This window comes from Aptenodytes patagonicus, chromosome 2 (assembly GCF_965638725.1).
Source record: "Aptenodytes patagonicus chromosome 2, bAptPat1.pri.cur, whole genome shotgun sequence".
NCBI classification, from domain to species: Eukaryota; Metazoa; Chordata; class Aves; order Sphenisciformes; family Spheniscidae; genus Aptenodytes; species Aptenodytes patagonicus.
The window spans coordinates 23,039,138-23,057,521 of NC_134950.1; the positions used below are offsets into that span (position 1 = coordinate 23,039,138).

An 18,384-nucleotide genomic window follows, 5' to 3' on the forward strand; every position below is an offset into this window, starting at 1 on the left:
GTAGAAAAATGCTCTGAGCGAACGAGGCTGGACTGCCTAGGAGGAGGAGGGGAGATCTCTGAAGTGAAGCTGAATAAATAGGAGAAATGGAACTGAACCATAACGAAGCATCAACAGTATTTCTAGAACAGAACAGCACTCTGGCACGAGTAGCACTCAACAGCTGCAGCCCGGCTCGGGACCCCGCTTCCCAGGTGCTGACACACAGCCACCTTTTCTGCTTTTATCAAAACTTTCTAACAGGAAAAAGAACCCGCCTCAAACTCTGCACCGAGCAGAATGTATCAAACAGCTCTCGCCCTTCTGGAGCGCCGCAGACTGCAGTGTAACGTAATTAGCTGCGACCCAGCTAACTGGCAGCTGTTACCCAAGCTAGCTGGACGGCAGCTGCCGGGAAGCAGGGCGAGGGAGCCCGCGGGGCTGCGGGCAGCGCGGCTCGCTCAGGCTAGCTGGTTTTCAGCTGGACACCGCCGAGACGCGACGTGCCGGCCGGCCCCGCGGGACTGGGGTTTCCCTCGCAGCTCCCGGCCGCGCTCGGGAGCAGGCCGGGACCCTGCCCGGCCCTCGCGGGACGCCCCGGGCGGCTGCGGCCTGCAAACCTGGGGTGATCCCGCCGCGTGGCAGCAACCCCCCGCCCCCCGCCGCGCAGACGCGGCTGCGTGGGCCCCCACCCGACGCGGGCCCGGGGGTGCCGCCAGGACACATCCGCGGGTACCCAGGCGCGCCCAGCCGCGGTGTTTCCTCCGGGGGAGGGCGGGGGCGGCCCAGAAAGGCCCGAGGAGACCGGAGCGGCCGGGCCGCCCTCCTCTCCCCCCGCCCGCGGCCCCGCTTCACCTCAGCTCGGCGGGGAACGGGCGGATGGGCGGGGGCCGCGCCGGGGAGGCTGCTCCCCGCCCCCCCCGCAGCCGCGTGACCTCATGCGCGAGGAAGCGCCGGGCCGCCCCCGCCGCTCCCACCCGGAGGCGGGAGGGGGGGGAGGAGGGGGGAGGGGGCGGCACTGACTCAGCCGGCGGCGGGGACTTACCGTGGGCCGCGCACACGCCGCACTGACACACTAGCCACGCCGCGGGGCAGCCGCCGATCACGCGCGGGCGCCGGGCGCCCGTTGGTTGCCGCCTCACACACCTTTGCCGGCGATTGGCGGCGGGCGGCCGGGAGCCCCGCCTCCCCCCCCCCGCGCGCGGGGCCGGGGGAGCCGCCACCTGAATGGGGAGCGGCGAACAAAAAGAGGAAAATAAAGGCAGCGAGCGGAGAGCGGCGGCGGCGCGGGCTCCGGTCAGCCTCGGCTCCCCACTCACCGGCGGTGAGTGACCGGCCCCGCCCGGCGGGCCGAGCGCGGGCCTGCGGACCCCGGGGGGGAAGGCGACGAGGGCACCCCCGGGGGGCGTGCGGGGGATGGGGTATCCCGAGGCGGGGAGGGAGTCCTCCGGGGATGGCGCGACAGGGGGATCCCGAGGGGGACGCGCGGGGGCGGCCGGCGGGCCGGGCGAGAGGAGGGACCGCGGGCAGCGGCGCGGGCGGGAGATCGGACTGAGGCGGCGGCTGGAGCGGCAGAGCCGCGGCGGAGGGACCGGGGCTGCTGGGTGGCCTGCGGGGTGAGGGGAAGGACCGGGGGAGCCCCCACGGGGAGGGCCCCCGCGAGGAGGGCTCCCACGGGGGGAGCCTGCGGGGCAGGCGGGCGAGGAAATCCGCGGGAGGGAGAGGAGCTGCCGGGAACCTGTTGGCACCGCCGGGCCGGCGACGTGCAGCCTGTGTGCGTGCGTGCCCGCCCGGGCGCGCCCAGCGCGGGAGAGCGGCGCGGGCGGCAGGCTCCGCGGCTGCGTGTGGCAGGCGGCGGCGGCGGCGGGGGGGAGGAGGGAAGCGGGGGGATCCCGGCGCGGCGGGGTCAGGCGGGGGCGGCGAGGCGAGGCCCGCCGCCAGGAAGGGGTGGGCGCTGCGGGGAAGAGCCAGCCGCAGCCCCCCCCCCCCCCGCCCGCCCCCGCCGGGCGCTGGCGGAGCCGAGCCGCGGGGACGACGCCTCGCTCCGCTCCCCTTCCCCCGCGGCGGGAGGCGCCGGGTGTGGCGGCGCTGACCCTCGCCCGGCCCCCGCCCGCTGTGAGGCGAGGCGAGGCGCGGCGCGGCGACGCGGCTCCCCGGCCGGGCTTTCCCCCGCCCCGCGTGGCCCTGGGGAGGCGGGGCGGGGGGCGGCCCCGCCCGCGGCGGCGGCTGTGGCGGGCTCCCTTCCTGCCGGCTGCCGCCTGGCTGAGGGCGGGGAACTGGGCGAAAGGTCGGCGCGCGGCAGCGCCCGCGTCGCCAAGCAGGCGCTGATCACGCTTTGTTCACATGCCCCCGCCCCGGGCCGCGCCTCGATCGGCGCCGGCCAATGGGCGTCGGCGCGGCGCGGGGAGCCAATAGGGGAGGGCGGGGGCGGGGCGCGCCGGCGGGGTGCGCTGAGGTGAGGGTGGTGCGCGCCCAACGGCCGGGGGCGGGCCCCGCGCCTGCGCCCCGCCCCCGTCCCCTCAGCCCGCCGCTGCGGGGGCTGTTGGTGGCAGCCGGGGCTGGTCTCCCACATCCACCGCCCAGGGGTGGCCGGGTCTCCTTAAATAGATGCATCTTACCCGTGACTCCAGCTGCCTGGAGACGCGGCTTCCAGGACCGCGGCTTTTCCACCCGCACCATCTCATCGCGGCGGGGGTGGGGTGAAATTCGCCAGCAGCGGCGGGCGCCATCCCTCAGAAATCAAAAGCTGTGTTAGGGATAATGGTGGAACATACAGCTTAGGAGGACTTATGCGTGGGTTGGTTCCTTGTGGTGATCGGTCAGATAGTGAATGTACATGTATATGTTTCAGTTCTCCAAGTTGGTGATTTTCCTTGCGTGTATGTGTGTGTGAGAGAGACCTTTTGAAGAAACATGCATCAGTCCCAATACGGTCCTTTCTCATGTGTCAAAACAAGCACAGTACTGAGGGCTGTGTTTAAAGCAAAAATGGAAGGAGGGTGGGATGGGGGAGGAAGTTTTGTTTTGTTTTGTTTTGGGTGAAGATTTTTGTTAAGCTTTCAGACACAACACTTGCAACATGGAATAACTTAAACTGTTGTTTAAGATTTGGGGGGAGTTCTTTTGTCTCAAGAAAATATACAGCCTTCAGCAGATGGCCAGGTTTGCCTGCTAACAACTTCATAAAAATATTATATAAGTAAGAAAGAGGGCAGGAAAATACAGGCATACCCCCCACATGACCAAGCATATTTATCTTGCACAGGTTGCTTGCTTTGGTTTTTACGATGCCTTCTTACAAGTAACGGCAAAATATTCAAACTTAGCATCAGGTTTAAAGTTTCCTTTTTTCCTCTAACCAAAACAGGAGGAAGAAATGGAGATAATGACTGAGAAACAGAGAGATACTAGGCATTTCTGGAACAATACTCCTGAAAAAAGCGATTATGAGGCTGTAGAAGCCCTTATTTCTATGAGTTGCAACTGGAAATCAGACTTCAAAAAACATGCAGAAATGAGACCTATAACTCCAGCATCTGATATGTCAGAAGAGAGTGACGAGACTTTGCTTCCCGGAGCAGCGGACTTTAATGTGATACCAGCATTTGTAAGTTTTGGAATTTGTATGTGCATGTGCTTGTTTTTAATAATTAGCGTGGCGATGTGTTGGTAACGTGCCCCCCCCCCCCTTACTGTGTCTGTCTCCCCACGCAGTGCCTGACCCCGCCCTACAGCCCTTCCGACTTCGAGATGTCGCAGGTGGTCCATCCGGCGGCACTGGCGCCTGCTGCAGTGCCCGGCAAGTCGCTGGCCGAGGCTGCCAAGCCTCCTCTGGCCGCACCTCGGAGAGAGGTGGAGAGGCCTCCAGCAGCCGGGCCTCTGAAAGCTCAAGCAACGAGTGTTATCCGCCACACGGCTGATGCCCAGCTTTGTAATCGCAAAACCTGCCCGGTGAGAACAGCCAGTGTGCTGAAATACCAGGACAGTGTTTTGAGGGAAACAAACAGCAAACAAAATGTCGAAGCGGAACATTCGGTGTGTTCTGCCGCGGCGCCGAGCAGAGCCAGTGATGAGAGCGGTGAACTGCCGGTGGCAGAAGGAAAAACCGCAGAACCAGCTGTCAGTCCAGTGCCCGTGACAAAGCCCTCAGTCAGCAGACATCAGCCTGTCCCTGGATCGGCACAGCAGTCGGCAGCGGTGGCACCACCGTGCCCTGCCCAAGGCAGTGGAGCCCCTCCCGTGCCAGTGATTTGCCAGATGGTCCCGCTGCCCACAAACAACAACGTTGTGACGGCCGTAGTGCCCAACACCACGCCAAGCCAGCAGCCGGCTCTCTGTCAGCCCATGGTCTTCATGGGCACCCAAGTTCCCAAAGGTGCTGTTATGTTTGTTGTGCCCCAGCCAGTTGTGCAGAGCACAAAGGCTCCCATTATTAGTCCGAATGGCACGAGACTCTCTCCCATTGCCCCTGCTCCCGGCTTCGTACCTTCCACAGCAAAAACCACTCCTCCGGCTGATTCTTCAAGAATAAGAAGTCACATTTGCAGCTACCCAGGATGTGGGAAAACGTACTTCAAGAGCTCCCATTTGAAGGCTCACGTCAGAACACACACAGGTTGGTCCCTGTTGCTGGATGTTAAAAGTTAACGTAGAAAATTGCGGCTATATACACAACTTGTTAGGGTTCTAGCGATTACCGGATTTGTTCATGGAACAAATTGCGGGGCAGCAATGAAATACTTTTTTGCCAGCATGCATTATAATGCTGCCTAATCTCTGACAGGAAATCTCCCGGAGGGGAAGTTGACTCAGCAGTTTGTTTGTGCTGGACTTGCTTCACATCAGAAGGCGTTCAGTAATGCTTCTTACGAGTGTGGAAGCAAGGCCTTGCCCAATGTAGAGTATGCTTTTCCAGGGTTAAAGATGCCTTACTAGGCTTCTCCACAAGAATGCCTTTGTCAGAAGCGGGTAAAACTTAAGGAGATTCTTTTATGAAAGAATATAAGGATCCACTCCAAACTATTCCTACCTTGGTTATTTTAGAGTAACTTCTCCACGCCTCAGCTCTCAATCACAGTAGCAAAAAGAGTCACGTGTATTTTCACACAGGTTCACGGTGCGCTACCAGTGCTCTGTTATGTAAAATGTTATTACAGGTTGTGTGTCAGAGGGTAGTTTTGGGCATGCTAAGTCATCATAATCTGCAGTTCATGTGGAGCTGAGAGTTAAAATCGGCTGTCTTGAGACGTAAAGAGCATCTCGAACTATTTGGTTCCAGAGAATTGTTAACCCTATGTACTACTTAGCTTTGAGGGTAGTGAGTCTTAAATACTGGTGTATAAACAATTTTTCACATTTCATATATGTAAAAATAATGAATATTTATGTAGATTTTTGACTCAACTGTCATAATAGAAACTTTTCTTTAAAAAAGTCAAATCCTGCCGGTCAAGGCAGTAGTGTCTGTTGCTCAGTTAGTACTCATGGGGTTTCTTTCTTTGTCATTTTTTTTTCTTTTAGGAGAAAAGCCGTTTAGTTGTAGTTGGAAAGGCTGTGAGAGAAGGTTTGCACGGTCTGATGAACTGTCTCGCCATCGCAGAACGCATACTGGGGAGAAGAAGTTTGCCTGCCCAATGTGCGAGCGGCGGTTCATGAGGAGCGACCACTTAACGAAGCACGCACGTCGCCACTTATCGGCGAAGAAGTTACCAAACTGGCAAATGGAAGTGAGCAAGTTAAACGATATTGCCGTGCTGCCAACATCTGCGACTGCGCAGTGAAAGGACTTATTCTGAAGACGGTGGCATTAACTGTTGTCGCTGGGAGATGCCAGCTAAAAAAAGGCTTTTGCTCCCGGTCCGTGGTTCTCCCGCGCCAGCTGCTGATCGCAGTGCAGCAGAGAGGCAAAGGCAGGCTGTGCTCAGTCACAAAAAATGTTGCTGGGAGAACCGGTGGCCGGCTGGAATAGCGGGTGTCTTTTGCACTGGTAAGGAGAGAGAGAGAAAGGGAAGGTTCTAGAGCAGAGCAGCACACATTGTACCGGTTTTGAATTTTGCAGATTCTTCATATATACTCCAGATCAGTCACACGTAAGTGTTACTGAAGGTTAGCTGCTGACGCTTGAGACCAACTCCGATTTTAACTTTCGGTCGTCAACCTTCAGTACAGCACAGACTGGGAAGACAGCAATGTACGGGCGCCAGCTTGAAAGCCCAGAATGCACCCGTGTAAGATAATCTAAATTGGTTTTCCTACTTCTGCCACCTTTTCTGGGTAGGAATCTTTTCCTCCTGTCCATTCTCCAGCCCAGTCATAAGCGATGATGTGGCGCCAAACTCCTAGAGATTTTAGGCCTATCCTCCTGTGCGGGGTGTTTAACACACCGAGCTTTATGCTGCTGTCCGGGGGGGCTTGGAATGGGTGTAAAGGGGCACCACGTGGGCAGCTGGAGGGTAGGAACGTTTCTGAATCCTCATGAGCTTTGTAATATTTTCCCAGCTTCTTTGGCAAGCTTTGTGCTTATTACAATTGGTTGTACCTGGGCATCGTACAATGCTTCTGCTTTTGTGTTGCTTATGGTTTCCTTTATACCTTCTCACCGTTCTGAACCACTGCGGTTTTCATAAACGGATACAGTGCACTTTTAAGAGAAATGTCGTAACTGTAAACTACTCGGGTTGATTAAGGAAGAAAACCAAGAATCTTAGGCTTCTTGATCGTGTTATTCTTTGAAAGACAGTTTATACTAAAAATGAAACGGATATATTATGTATTGTATTAAATTAGAAAGTTGTGATTTGAAAAGTAAAACGAGGCAGTAGAGACACCGGCCTAGAATTTAAACTATAGCTTTTGTGACAAATAATGCATCAACTTTCACTATTTCTATTTTATCATATTATGTTGAGGACACATATCAGAAAGTGAACAGTTTGAAAATAGTGTATTAGATACGCTTTTTGTGACTACTTTAAAGATTTGCACATTTCTTATGTTGTACTTTATACTTTGTTTACAATAAAACCGGTTTCCTTTGATATAGACCTCTCTCTTCTTTCTCTGTAGCAGAACGTATCCCTTTGCAAGGCAAATAACCGCAAAACGAAGTATAATGCCCATCAATATGTGTCCTGACCAATGAAACGCTCTCTTAAACGTTGTGTGTGGTTTTTTTGGTTTTTTTAAGCTCTATAAAGCCAAGAGGGGTGGAATTTCAAGTCTGCGCTTCTCTGAGCCTCTGTTTTGGGTTTGTTTTTTTTTCCTCCCCACTCTTCATCCCCCCTCCCTTTCTCCAAGCCCCCCAAAATAAATGGGCTTATGTGGGCCGTCACACCACCAGTGAAAAATATTTCCTTTTTCTTGGTGATGGAACTGCACCGTCCTCCCCAGGATGGAACCCAGCCCCTGTTGCCGGTGGCCAGGCCCTCGGGTGGAGGCGGTGGATCCAGATCCCTCGGCGGCGTTGCCCGGGGCCAGCCGGCAGGCAGCACCGACTGTCACTGTTCCCCGGGGCGGGGGCTTGCCCGCCCCCCTAGGCTCCGTCCTTAGAGCTCTCTCCCGTAGGAGACTCCTAGAGGGCGGAGGGCGGGGAGGTGGGGTTTTGCCTTCTCAGGGCAGCAGGTGGGCTGCAGGGTTTCTCCGCCTCCCGTTGCCTCTGCCTGCGTGCAGGGCATGGCCGCTTACTACTGTTCGTGGGAGCTCTTCTACCTCCTGCTCTGCCCTGCCCTGCCCTGCCCTGCCTGCAGGGATCCCCGGATTTCACAATCGCATGGCTGTTGACTCACCGCCCTGCCCTGCGGGGTGTTTGGGACAGAGGCACTCCTTACCTTATCCTGTTTGACGTAGGAAAAACTTGAGTCATTGCCCTTTCTTCTTGTTCCAGGGGGAACATGGCATCATAGCCCAATGCAAAACAGACGCTTCCCCAGGAGCCTGAGTCCCACTCCGCCATCTCGCTTCAAGGTATTTTACGTTTCATGGGCGTAAGATAAAATATTTTAACAGCTCTGGGTCTGAAACCCTTCCACATCTGCAACTAGCCATTGGGCTAGGAAGCCGGGTCCCCTCTCCAGCTCTGTCTGGCACACTGGACCTTGAATCCAGTTTTGTGCCGTGGCCCCACATAAGGAGGGCATAAAGACAGTGCCACCCCCGTCATTATCCTGCCCGGCCGTGGCTCTCCTTGGCAGCGCGTGTGGTGGGCTTTGAACCCTCTCTAGCTCAGCAGGGAGCTGAACTTAAATCTGACTTCCTGGGCGAGTGCTCTCATGCTGCCATGCAATAAAAGGGGAAGAAAGGGAGTTTCCACGCCGTGGCCGTCTCCGCTGCCTGTGTTTTCCGAATAAAATCAGCTGCTGGTGCTTTTTGTGTGGCATCCAGCTCTGGAGGTGTGTGTGGGGCGTGCCCTGAGCACCTGCTGGCAGCATCGCTGGGGAGGCTGCAGAAGAAAACCTGTTTCTGGCATTGCTGTGAGCTAAATAAAATACAGTTTCTCACTCTAAATACAGAATTTAGCAGTAAGAAGTGTACTTCTGACTGGTTCCAGCTGAAGGCAGAGCCATAATTGTGAATTTACCTCACATGTCATTTTTTAAAGCTTAACCATGGAAGCCAACCGGAAATTAAACCAGCCATTCGGGGGTTTAATCCAAGTCTAACCTGAAAAATGTGGTTGAATGGACATTATTAGACACCTTTTCAATGCTGACTTTATTGTGCAATCAAATTTGGTTGCATAGTAGGAAACTTAATTTTTATTAATTTTCTACAGATTTCTGTGAATAATTAGGGTTTCCTTACTCCCCTGTGTAAACCAAAAACACATCTTGTATTTTGTCCTCCTCTTTGGGTTTAATGATGAAGCCAAACAGAAACGCAAACAAAAATGCTCTCAGCAAACCCCCACGATTAGTACTTGGATGCCAACGCTGGCGGGGGCTGGCTGCGGTGGGGCTTGCTGGGGCGGCCGCTGCTGTCGTTTGCTGTGCAGACACTCAGCCCCGGGGAGCCGATCCGAAGAGCTCCAGGACATCAGCATATATTCTTGGAAGCAGATTTCAGAAGTGTCTATAAACCCTTCGTCTTGCTGCTTAGCACTGATCTCCGAAGTGATGTGCACACATAAAAATGGATGCTGCAGTGGTGACATCGATTACGCGAGTTGGAGCAAGAGATGTTCCCCCCTCCTGGCGGGCAGGGAAGAGCAGTTGGGGTCTCACAGCAAGCTGTTCTGGGAAAGGAGGGAGCGAGCCACTGTGTCCAAAGCAAAGCGATACAACCCCGCGCTTGGTACGCCTACCTTGCCGACGGGTGCTGGGGAAGACGGGGGATCGGTGTTTGGGGGGCAGAGGGTGCCTGCCTGCCTGCCCTTGGGTGTTGCGCAGGCAACTCACTCCTGCTGCAGGAGGAGCAGCAGGGCTGAGCAGGACGCACTGGGGGGCTCGGGGTCTGGTTATCCCACCCCCTGGCTAAATCAGCATGGATAAGTGATAGGGGACTGCAGTGCCGGGGCACCCTGCACATGCGCTGAGTGTGCCTTTGCCAGTGCTCAGGGGATTTTCAGCTCTTCAGAGAGGACAGAGAGAAGGCTGGAAAAAGCAGGCATAGTCCCTTGTGATTTGGAGAAGAATAATTTCCATTATAGCAGGAGTATTTGTGGAAGGCTTAGATGCTCTACAAGTGAACTAATATGTATTTTAAAAGAAGAGCAGTCCTGAGCTGGAGCCACAGACGCGGCTAAGACGAGAACCAGGGCAGCCTGTCTACCCGTCCCGCCCAGAGAGCTTGGCTTTCTGAGTTTTTTCCTCCCAAGCTTTACCATCCAGCGGTGCTATTTCAAGACAACCTTAACCAACCAGTCCTGTGGTCCTGGCAGAGGGTCCGTACAGCCTCGGTGCCAGGGTGGGTGCCACAATGCAGACGTGGCACATGCCCGAAGCCAAGAAGAAGGGCTTTATCATCGGCTGGCCTGAGACTTGCACACCGCATGCAGAGGCATCAGGTATTCCCCTGGTGGCTCCCCATTTTTACTGTAAATAGATGATTCATTTGTCTGCTTTGGCAACAAACTTAGATCACCAAGGAAACATTCACAAGCTGTCAGAAAAGTTAGAGCACAAAATCAGGTCAAGAGAAATGATGAATGAATGAATATGTGTATTACGGGCTCAAGCTCCCTGCCACAGGAGCAGGGAGAATTGTGTGGTACACAATTCTGTACCACAGATTTTCTGCAGGAGAAGTCTTTGCTTCTCCTGAAGCATGTGGGTGGGGGGGTAATATTCAGCTAGAACAAATGTTTTTGGAATATGTCTTATGATGTAATCGAGTGTGTCACATGGAGCTTCCATGTCTTTTCTAGGGATATTGTGATCTGGAATGCTTTCTGTTGTCAGCAAAAAAAATGTGATACTTAAGCAATAAGAAAATGAGAGCAAAACACATCTTTAGCCATCTCATTTTATTCACCAGAAGACAGGGACTAAACTTGCTAATGCACTTGCTGTGTTGTGATAATAATCATATAAAATGTGTTAAGTAATTCAGAAGCTTTGTTAGGATACCACAGTTTTGATGAAACTTTATACTTGCTTGGGTATTCTACTCTGAAAATCAAAGTAATTGGTGAAAAAAATTCTGCTGTTACCGCTACTTCAACTACTCAGAAGGTTTCGGTGGGTATCAAGGTACTCGTGTGGCAACAACTTCCCAAATAAACCAGTGCGGCAGTCATGGGGAATGCCCATGCACTAACAGCTGCGGCAAGGCACGAGCACACCCTGCCTCAGCTAAATATTCCCCAGGGCCTCTGCAAAACTTAAACGGCTTTGAACAGTTGAGGCATATAGCGTCTCCTCTCTGCCCAGCTCGTCTCCTGTCTGCTTCCAACACATGCAGGAGGAACTGACATTTGTCAAGTCTATTTTTTTTAAAACTTTCACAAACTTCTCATTTTGTTAATGCCAGCTGGACTGGATTGCATCCCATTGTCATCGTTTAATTGTGAGGGCTGGGATCTTCGCAGTGATAGCTAGGGGACTGGCATGAGGTACTTACTGTGAATAGCAACCTCAGGCAGTTTAAACACTTTTGCTTGGGAAATAGAACTTCTGATGTTTAATTGCCTAGTAGGTAGCTGGAAAGTACAACCCCCACCTCCCCAAAATGAAAAGAGAAAGAGAGTATTGCATGCAACCTGAGCGGGATTGAAGAAAATGTAGAGTACAGAGAGTACATTAATGGCCTAAAATGCAGGGTGGTCAAAACGTTAATGAAACCCTCATCAAGCGAATAATAAAGCAACTCCCCTGACGACCCGTCAGCTGTGATGTAACATCACCAGTCGTTGCAGTCACTAAATAAAAAGATAGTTAGAAGTTGCAGCATTGCAAGAGAACGGAGCAGCCATCTTCAAACAAGCTATGCAATCAGCTTAATGAAGACATAATTCTTGATCAGCTGCAATCAGTATTCACTGGGCAATCCCGACTAAGGGGGAGGGAGTGCAAAGGCAGAAGCGAGGGCCAAGTTAGCCAGAGGGATTCCCCTGTTTGCAGCTGCAGTGCAGAGCGCTGGCCTGAAGAGCACATCAGGGATGGTCCTGAGAGTTCCTCCTGCCCCTGGGGCTGTACAACCTGTGCGGCACTTGTGCATCCTGCCGCTGCTGGGGTCTGATTGCTACGCAGGTTTAGGGAGCAGTTGCCTTTAACGCTCTTGGTTGAGCATAAGCGGTTTTATTTCCTTTTCTTCTCCCTCTTCTACCATTATCTGCCTTCATGGTGCCACACAGGTGCTCTGGGGCTCTTTTGGGCTCCCCAGAGCTGTCAGGCTCCCTGTCCTCCTGGGGACGAGAACGCCTGTTCCTGCCTGCAAGTGGCTGCATGCTGCCCTCCAGGAGAGGGGCTCCCCCACACCCCCGGGCTGCGGGGTGGGTTACAAGGAGCTCCCACTGCCAGGAATTAGGCCATGTGCTTCCCACCAGCACCACAGCCCTTCCACCTGGCAAGTGACAGTCACCCTGTCACCCCGGCACCCCGCTGCTCCTGACTCTGTACTGGCTTCCGCAGCCCAGAGTAGAACTTGGGAAATGGGAAACCAGAAGCAGCCCTGCCATGTGGGAGCCTTCGCTGGGGGCACTGGAGCAGCTTGAACCCCACGTTGGAGCCGTGTCGCTGCCTGGCCGTGTCCCTCGCCGACCCTAACCCATGGGCTCGCCTTCCCCGCCAACATCGGCACTCACCGAGCCCCCAGCCCTGCTCAGCAGCAGTCTGAAACTTGTGTCTCTTCTCATGAAGCCTGGGAGATGTTAGTGTCCCTGGGACCTCACCTCCTCGCTCGGCCATTGCCAAGGTGACTTGCGAGCTTCCCATGCTGCCAGCAAAGCTGGTGGCTGCTCAGGAGGCCGATGTGATCACCTCCATCTCCTTTCACTCGGAAACCACACTAGCAGAAGAGTCTTGCCATTTTCTGAAATAAAAGGGAAACTGTGGCAGCCCTGTGAAATTCTCAGTGCAGTACACGGATCAAAAATACCCGTCATTGAACTAAGAAGGAGAAGGAAATTGTTACCGTCTGGAAGTACCCAGAGGGAAGCAGAGCGGGTGGAAAGGACGAGTACTTACAGATTAGCTGGCCTAGATAGCATCACTTGTGTCTTGCACCGATTCATCTTAACAATAATGCTCCCAGCCATGGGACAGCAGGAATTATTTCAGGTCTTGCCATAGGCAAACATCCTAAGTGGTTAGTTGCTAATCTGCAGCTGGGGGGATCTTTTTATTATTTTGTTTTCCATTTATGCAAGAGACTTTTCAATTCCTTATTTAAGTGAAGCAACAAGTATGATGAGTCGATGATGAGTCACCAGGCCAGGAAAAAGGCTGCAGGAAGGCTGGACTATTTATAAAATGTAAAAGAAAGAAAGGAAATATATTCTAGATGCAGATAGATCTGGAAGGTGACTCCAACTTCTTTTGTGGGATCGCGTATTCCCAGGCACCAGACAGCAAACCTCCCAGGAAGGAGGGGGGAAACGGTGGCGGGGTGTGTGTGCTTTTTTGGAGGGGATTCATTTACATTGCATGGAGCAGCACGTGCTGCAGAGCCTGCCGGCCACTCGCCCCTGACGCAGGAGAGCTTTGCAGCTCTCTTCTGAGGGGCACGGCCATGCAGCCAGGCTCCCCCTCAATTATCGCCTTTGCACCGGCTCCGCGTGCCGAGCAGGGAGGTAAGCCAGCCCGAGCTCTCCGCTGCCACGACACAAGTGTTGGCTGCATGCGCCGAGGCAGCTCATCGCAAGTAAGATCAGGTACCGCCGTATGAGTCACTGCCGGCAGCGGCACAGATGTGGGGCTCTGCCGGGCAAGCGGTGGCTGAGGCGGCTGGAGGGGCTTCCTGTACCTCACTCTCTGCCGGCTCCTCTGCCGGGAGGTACTGGGCCGTGGGCAGGAAACCTCTCTGTGGTTCAGCCCCTCCAGCTCTCGGTTCATCCGGCTTTCACCACTGTACCATGAGGTGGGATGTGGAGGTGTCACTGGGAAACAAACAAAAAAACCGCTATTTGGCAATAATTGTGAAGCCTTGGCATGGTTGGCAAGGTCATTACTGAGGGTGCAAACTGGCCTAGGTGGTCCCACAATCTGGAGATACCATTGCCTGACACTGGGCTTGGGCAGTGGAAAGCAACAAAAGTTTCACCTCTGCCAAACACTGCCAGAGCTGTCTCCAAGGGCATGTGCATGCAACATGGCGTGGCCTCCTCACACAGCAGACGATCGCACATCTCCCTGGGTTTTGACAGTAAAATTTCAGATAATTTACAGACTCTTTAGGAAGGACAGGCAGGGGAGACAAGGAGGGGGTGTCGCCCTCTATGTCAATGACCAGCTGGAGTGCCTGGAGCTCTGCCTGGGGATGGATGAGGAACCGACCGAGAGCTTATGGGTCAGGATTAAAGGGAAGGCAGGGACAGGTGACATTATAGTGGGGGTCTGCTACAGGCCACCTGACCAGGAAGACCGAGCGGATGAGGCCCTCTATAGACAGATAGGAGCAGCCTCACGCTCACAAGCCCTGGTCCTCATGGGGGACTTTAACCACCCCGACATCTGTTGGAGGGACAACACAGCAGGGCGTAAGCAATCCAGGAGGTTCCTGGAATGCGTCGATGATAACTTCCTTCTCCAAGTGGGAGAGGAGCCAACGAGCAGAGGTGCTACGGTGGACCTTGTTCTCACCAACAAGGAGAGGCTGGTGGGGAATGTAAAGCTCAAGGGCAGCCTTGGCTGCAGCGACCATGAAAAGTCTCTTGCATAAATGGAAAATAAAATAAAAAAAGACACTGTCTGATGGGTGAGGAATTGGTTAGATGGTCACATCCAGAGGGTAGGGTCAACGGCTCAATGTCCAGATGGAGGTTGGTGACAAGTGGCATCCCACAGGGGTCCGTATTGGGACCAGTACTGTTTAATATCTTCATCAATGACACAGACAGTGGGATTGAGTGCACCCTCAGCAAGTTTGCAGATGACACCAAGCTGAGTGGTGCGGTCAACACACCAGAGGGACGGGATGCCATCCAGAGGGACCTGGACAAACTCAAGGAGTGGGCCTGTGTGAACCTCACGAGGTTTACCAAGGCCAAGTGCAAGGTCCTGCACCTGGGTCGGGGCAACCCCCGGTATCAATACAGGCTGGGGGATGAAGGGATTGAGAGCAGCCCTGCTGAGAAGGACTTGGGAGTACTGGTGGATGAAAAGCTGGACATGAGCCAGCAATGTGCGCTCGCAGCCCAGAAGGCCAATCGTATCCTGGGCTGCATCAAAAGAAGCGTGGCCAGCAGGTCGAGGGAGGGGATTCTGCCCCTCTACTCTGCTCTGGGGAGACCCCACCTGGAGTACTGCGTCCAGCTCTGGAGCCCTCAGCATAAGAAAGACACGGACCTGTTGGAGTGGGTCCAGAAGAGGGCCATGAAAATGATCAGGGGGATGTGTCCTGGTTTCGGCAGGGATAGAGTTAATTTCCTTCCTAGTAGCTGGTACAGTGCTGTGTTTTGGATTTAGGATGAGAACAAAGTTGATAAGGCACTGATGTGTTAGTTGTTGCTAGGTAATGCTTACATTAGCCAAGGACTTTTCAGCTTCCCGTGCTCTACTGACTGAGAAGGCTGCAGGTGCACGGGGGCTGGGAGGGGGCACAGCCAGGACAGCTGACCCAAACCGGCCAAAGGGATATTCCATACCATATGGCGTCATGCTCAGCATATAAAGCTGGGGGAAGAAGAAGGAAGGGGGGGACGTTCAGAGTGATGGTGTTTGTCCTCCCAAATAACCATTACGCGTGATGGAGCCCTGCTTTCCTGGAGATGGCTGAACACCTGCCTGCCGATGGGAAGGAGTGAATGAATTCCTTGTTTTGCTTTGCTTGCCCGCGCGGCTTTTGCTTTACCTATTAAACTGTCTTTATCTCGACCCACGAGTTTTCTTACTTTTACCCTTCCGATTCTCTCCCCCATCCCACCAGGGGGGAGTGAGCGAGCGGCTGTGTGGTGCTTAGTTGCTGGCTGAGGTTAAACCACAACAGGATGGAACACCTCTCCTATGAAGAAAGGCTGAGAGAGTTGGGCTTACTCAGCCTGGAGAGGAAAAGGCTTCGGGGAGACCTTATTGCAGCCTTCCAGTACTTAAAGGGGGCTTATAAGGAAGATCGGGAGAGACTTTTTAGCAGGGCCTGTTGCGACAGGACAAGGGGGAATGGCTTTAAACTAAAGGGGGGTAGATTCAGACTAGATATAAGGAAGAAATTTTTTACACTGAGGGTGGTGAAGCACTGGAACAGGTTGCCCAGAGAGGTGGTGGATGCCCCAGCCCTGGAAACATTCAAGGTCAGGCTGGACGGGGCTCTGAGCAACCTGATCTAGTTGAAGATGTCTCTGCTTACTGCAGCAGGGTTGGACTAGATGACCTTTAGAGGTCCTTTCCAACCCAAACTATTTGTCATGGTTTAACCCCAGCTGGCAACTAAGAACCACACAGCCTCTTGCTCACACCACTGACTGCTGCCGTGCCGGACATGCTAGAATTTCAATACAAACTGGAGTCAAAGGCAGCCAAGTGGTATGCCACAGCTGATATCACTAATGTATTTTTCTCAGTCCCTTTGGCGGCAGAGTGCAGACCACAGTTTGCTTTCACTTGGAGGGGCGTCCAGTACACCTGGAACCAAATGCCCCAGGGGTGGAAACACAGCCCCACCATTTGCCATGGACTGATCCAGACTGCACTGGAACAGGGTGAAGCTCCAGAACACCTGCAATACATTGATGACATCATTGTGTGGGGCAACACAGCAGAAGAAGTTTTTGAGAAAAGGAAGAAAATAGCCCAAATTCTTCTGAAGGCTGGTTTTGCCATAAAACAAAGGAAGGTCAAGGGACCTGCACAGGAGATCCAGTTTTTAGGACAAAAATGGCAAGATGGATGTTGTCAGATCCCAATGGATGTGATCAACAAAATAACAGCCATGTCTCCACCAACTAGCAAAAAGGAAACACAAGCTTTCTTAGGTGTTATGGGTTTTTGGAGAATGCATCTTCCAAATTACAATCTGGTTATAAACCCTCTCTACCAAGTGACCCAGAAGAAGAACAATTTCAAACGGGGCTCTGAGCAACGACAAGCCTTTGAACAAATTAAATGGGAGATAGTTCATGCAGTAGCACTTGGGCCAGTCCAGGCAGGACAAGATGTAAAAAATGTGCTCTACACCGCAGCCGGGGAGAATGGCCCTACCTGGAGCCTCTGGCAGAAAGCACCAGGTCGAGGCCGACCCCTAGGGCTTGGGAGTGGGGGATACAGAGGATCTGAGGCCCGCTATACTCCAACTGAAGAAGAGATATTGGCAGCATATGAAGGGGTTCGAGCTGCTTTGGAAGCGATTGGTACTGAAGCAGAGCTCCTCCTGGCACCCCGACTGCCGGTGCTGGGCTGGATGTTCAAAGGGAGGATCCCCTCTACACATCCTGCAACTGATGCTACGTGGAGTAAGTGGGTCACACTGATCACACAACAGGCTCGAATAGGAAACCCCAGTTGCCCAGGAATCTTGGAAGTGATCATGGACTGGCCAGAAGGCAAAGATTTTGGAATATCGCCAGAGGAGGAGGTGACGCGTGCTGAAGAGGCCCCACTGTATAATAAACTACCAGAAAAAGAGAAGCCATATGCCCTGTTCACTGATGGGTCCTGTCGTCTTGTGGGAAAGCATCGGAGGTGGAAGGCTGCTGTATGGGGTCCTATACGTCAAGTCACAGAAACTGCTGAAGGAGAAGGTGAATCGAGTCAGTTTGCAGAGGTGAAAGCCATCCAGCTGGCTTTAGACATTGCTGAATGAGAAAAGTGGCCAGTGCCCTCTCTCTATACTGACTCATGGATGGTGGCAAAGGCCCTGTGGGGGTGGTTACAGCAATGGGAGCAAAGCAACTGGCAGCGCAGAGGCAAACCCATCTGGGCTGCCGCATTGTGGCAAGATATCGCTGCCCAGGTAGAGAACCTGGTTGTAAAAGTCCGTCACGTAGATGCTCACGTACCCAAGAGTCAGGCCACTGAAGAACATCAAAACAACCAGCAGGTGGATGAGGCTGCTAAGATTGAAGTGGCTCAGATGGATCTGGGCTGGCAACATCAGGGTGAATTATTTCTAGCCCGGTGGGCCCATGACACCTCAGGCCATCGAGGAAGAGATGCAACATATCGATGGGCTCGTGATCAAGGGGTGGACTTGACCATGGACACTATTGCACAGGTTATCCATGAATGTGAAACATGCGCTGCGATCAAGCAAGCCAAGCGGTTAAAGCCCCTCTGGTATGGAGGACGATGGCTGAAATATAAATATGGGGTGTCCTGGCAGATTGGTTATATCACACTCCCACAAACCCACCAAGGCAAGCGCCATGTGCTCACCATGGTGGAAGCAACCACCAGATGGCTGGACACATATCCCGTGCCCCATGCCACCGCCCAGAACACTATCCTGGGCCTGGAGAAGCAAGTCTTATGGTGACATGGCGCCCCAGAAAGAATTGAGTCAGACAACGGGACTCATTTCCAAAACAACCTCATAGGCACCTGGGCCAAAGAGCACGGCATTGAGTGGGTGTGTCACATCCCCTATCATGCACCAGCCTCTGGGAAAATCAAACGACACAATGGACTGTTAAAGACTACGCTGAGAGCAATGGGTGCTGGGACGTTCAAACATTGGGACACACATTTAGCAAAGGCCACCTGGTTAGTCAACACGAGGGGATCTGCCAATCGAGCTGGCCCTGCCCAGTCAAAACTTTTACATACTGTAGAAGGGGATAAAGTCCCTGTAGTGCGTGTAAAAAATATGCTGGGTGTCCTG

General features: G+C 53.7%; 1 protein-coding gene across 1 annotated transcript; it reads left to right on the forward strand.

Annotated features, from left to right (window-relative positions):
• Window positions 1-1,038: 1,038 nt before the first annotated feature.
• KLF10 (KLF transcription factor 10) lies at window positions 1,039-7,016 on the forward strand. Its single transcript, XM_076329312.1, has 4 exons — window positions 1,039-1,303; window positions 3,347-3,586; window positions 3,694-4,594; window positions 5,500-7,016. The coding sequence occupies exons 2-4, from the start codon at window positions 3,356-3,358 to the stop codon at window positions 5,757-5,759; spliced, it is 1,392 nt and encodes a 463-aa protein (XP_076185427.1). The 5' UTR covers window positions 1,039-1,303; window positions 3,347-3,355; the 3' UTR covers window positions 5,760-7,016.
• The last annotated feature ends 11,368 nt before the right edge of the window (window positions 7,017-18,384 follow it).

Bases quoted from the DNA above. Each gene is read 5' to 3' on its own strand.
- KLF10 (XM_076329312.1), top strand. From the start codon at position 3,356: ATGGAGATAATGACTGAGAAACAGAGAGATACTAGGCATTTCTGGAAC. The intron at 3,587-3,693 runs GTAAGTTTTGGA...CTCCCCACGCAG, and splicing joins TTAATGTGATACCAGCATTT to TGCCTGACCCCGCCCTACAG. The intron at 4,595-5,499 runs GTTGGTCCCTGT...TTTTTCTTTTAG, and splicing joins TCACGTCAGAACACACACAG to GAGAAAAGCCGTTTAGTTGT.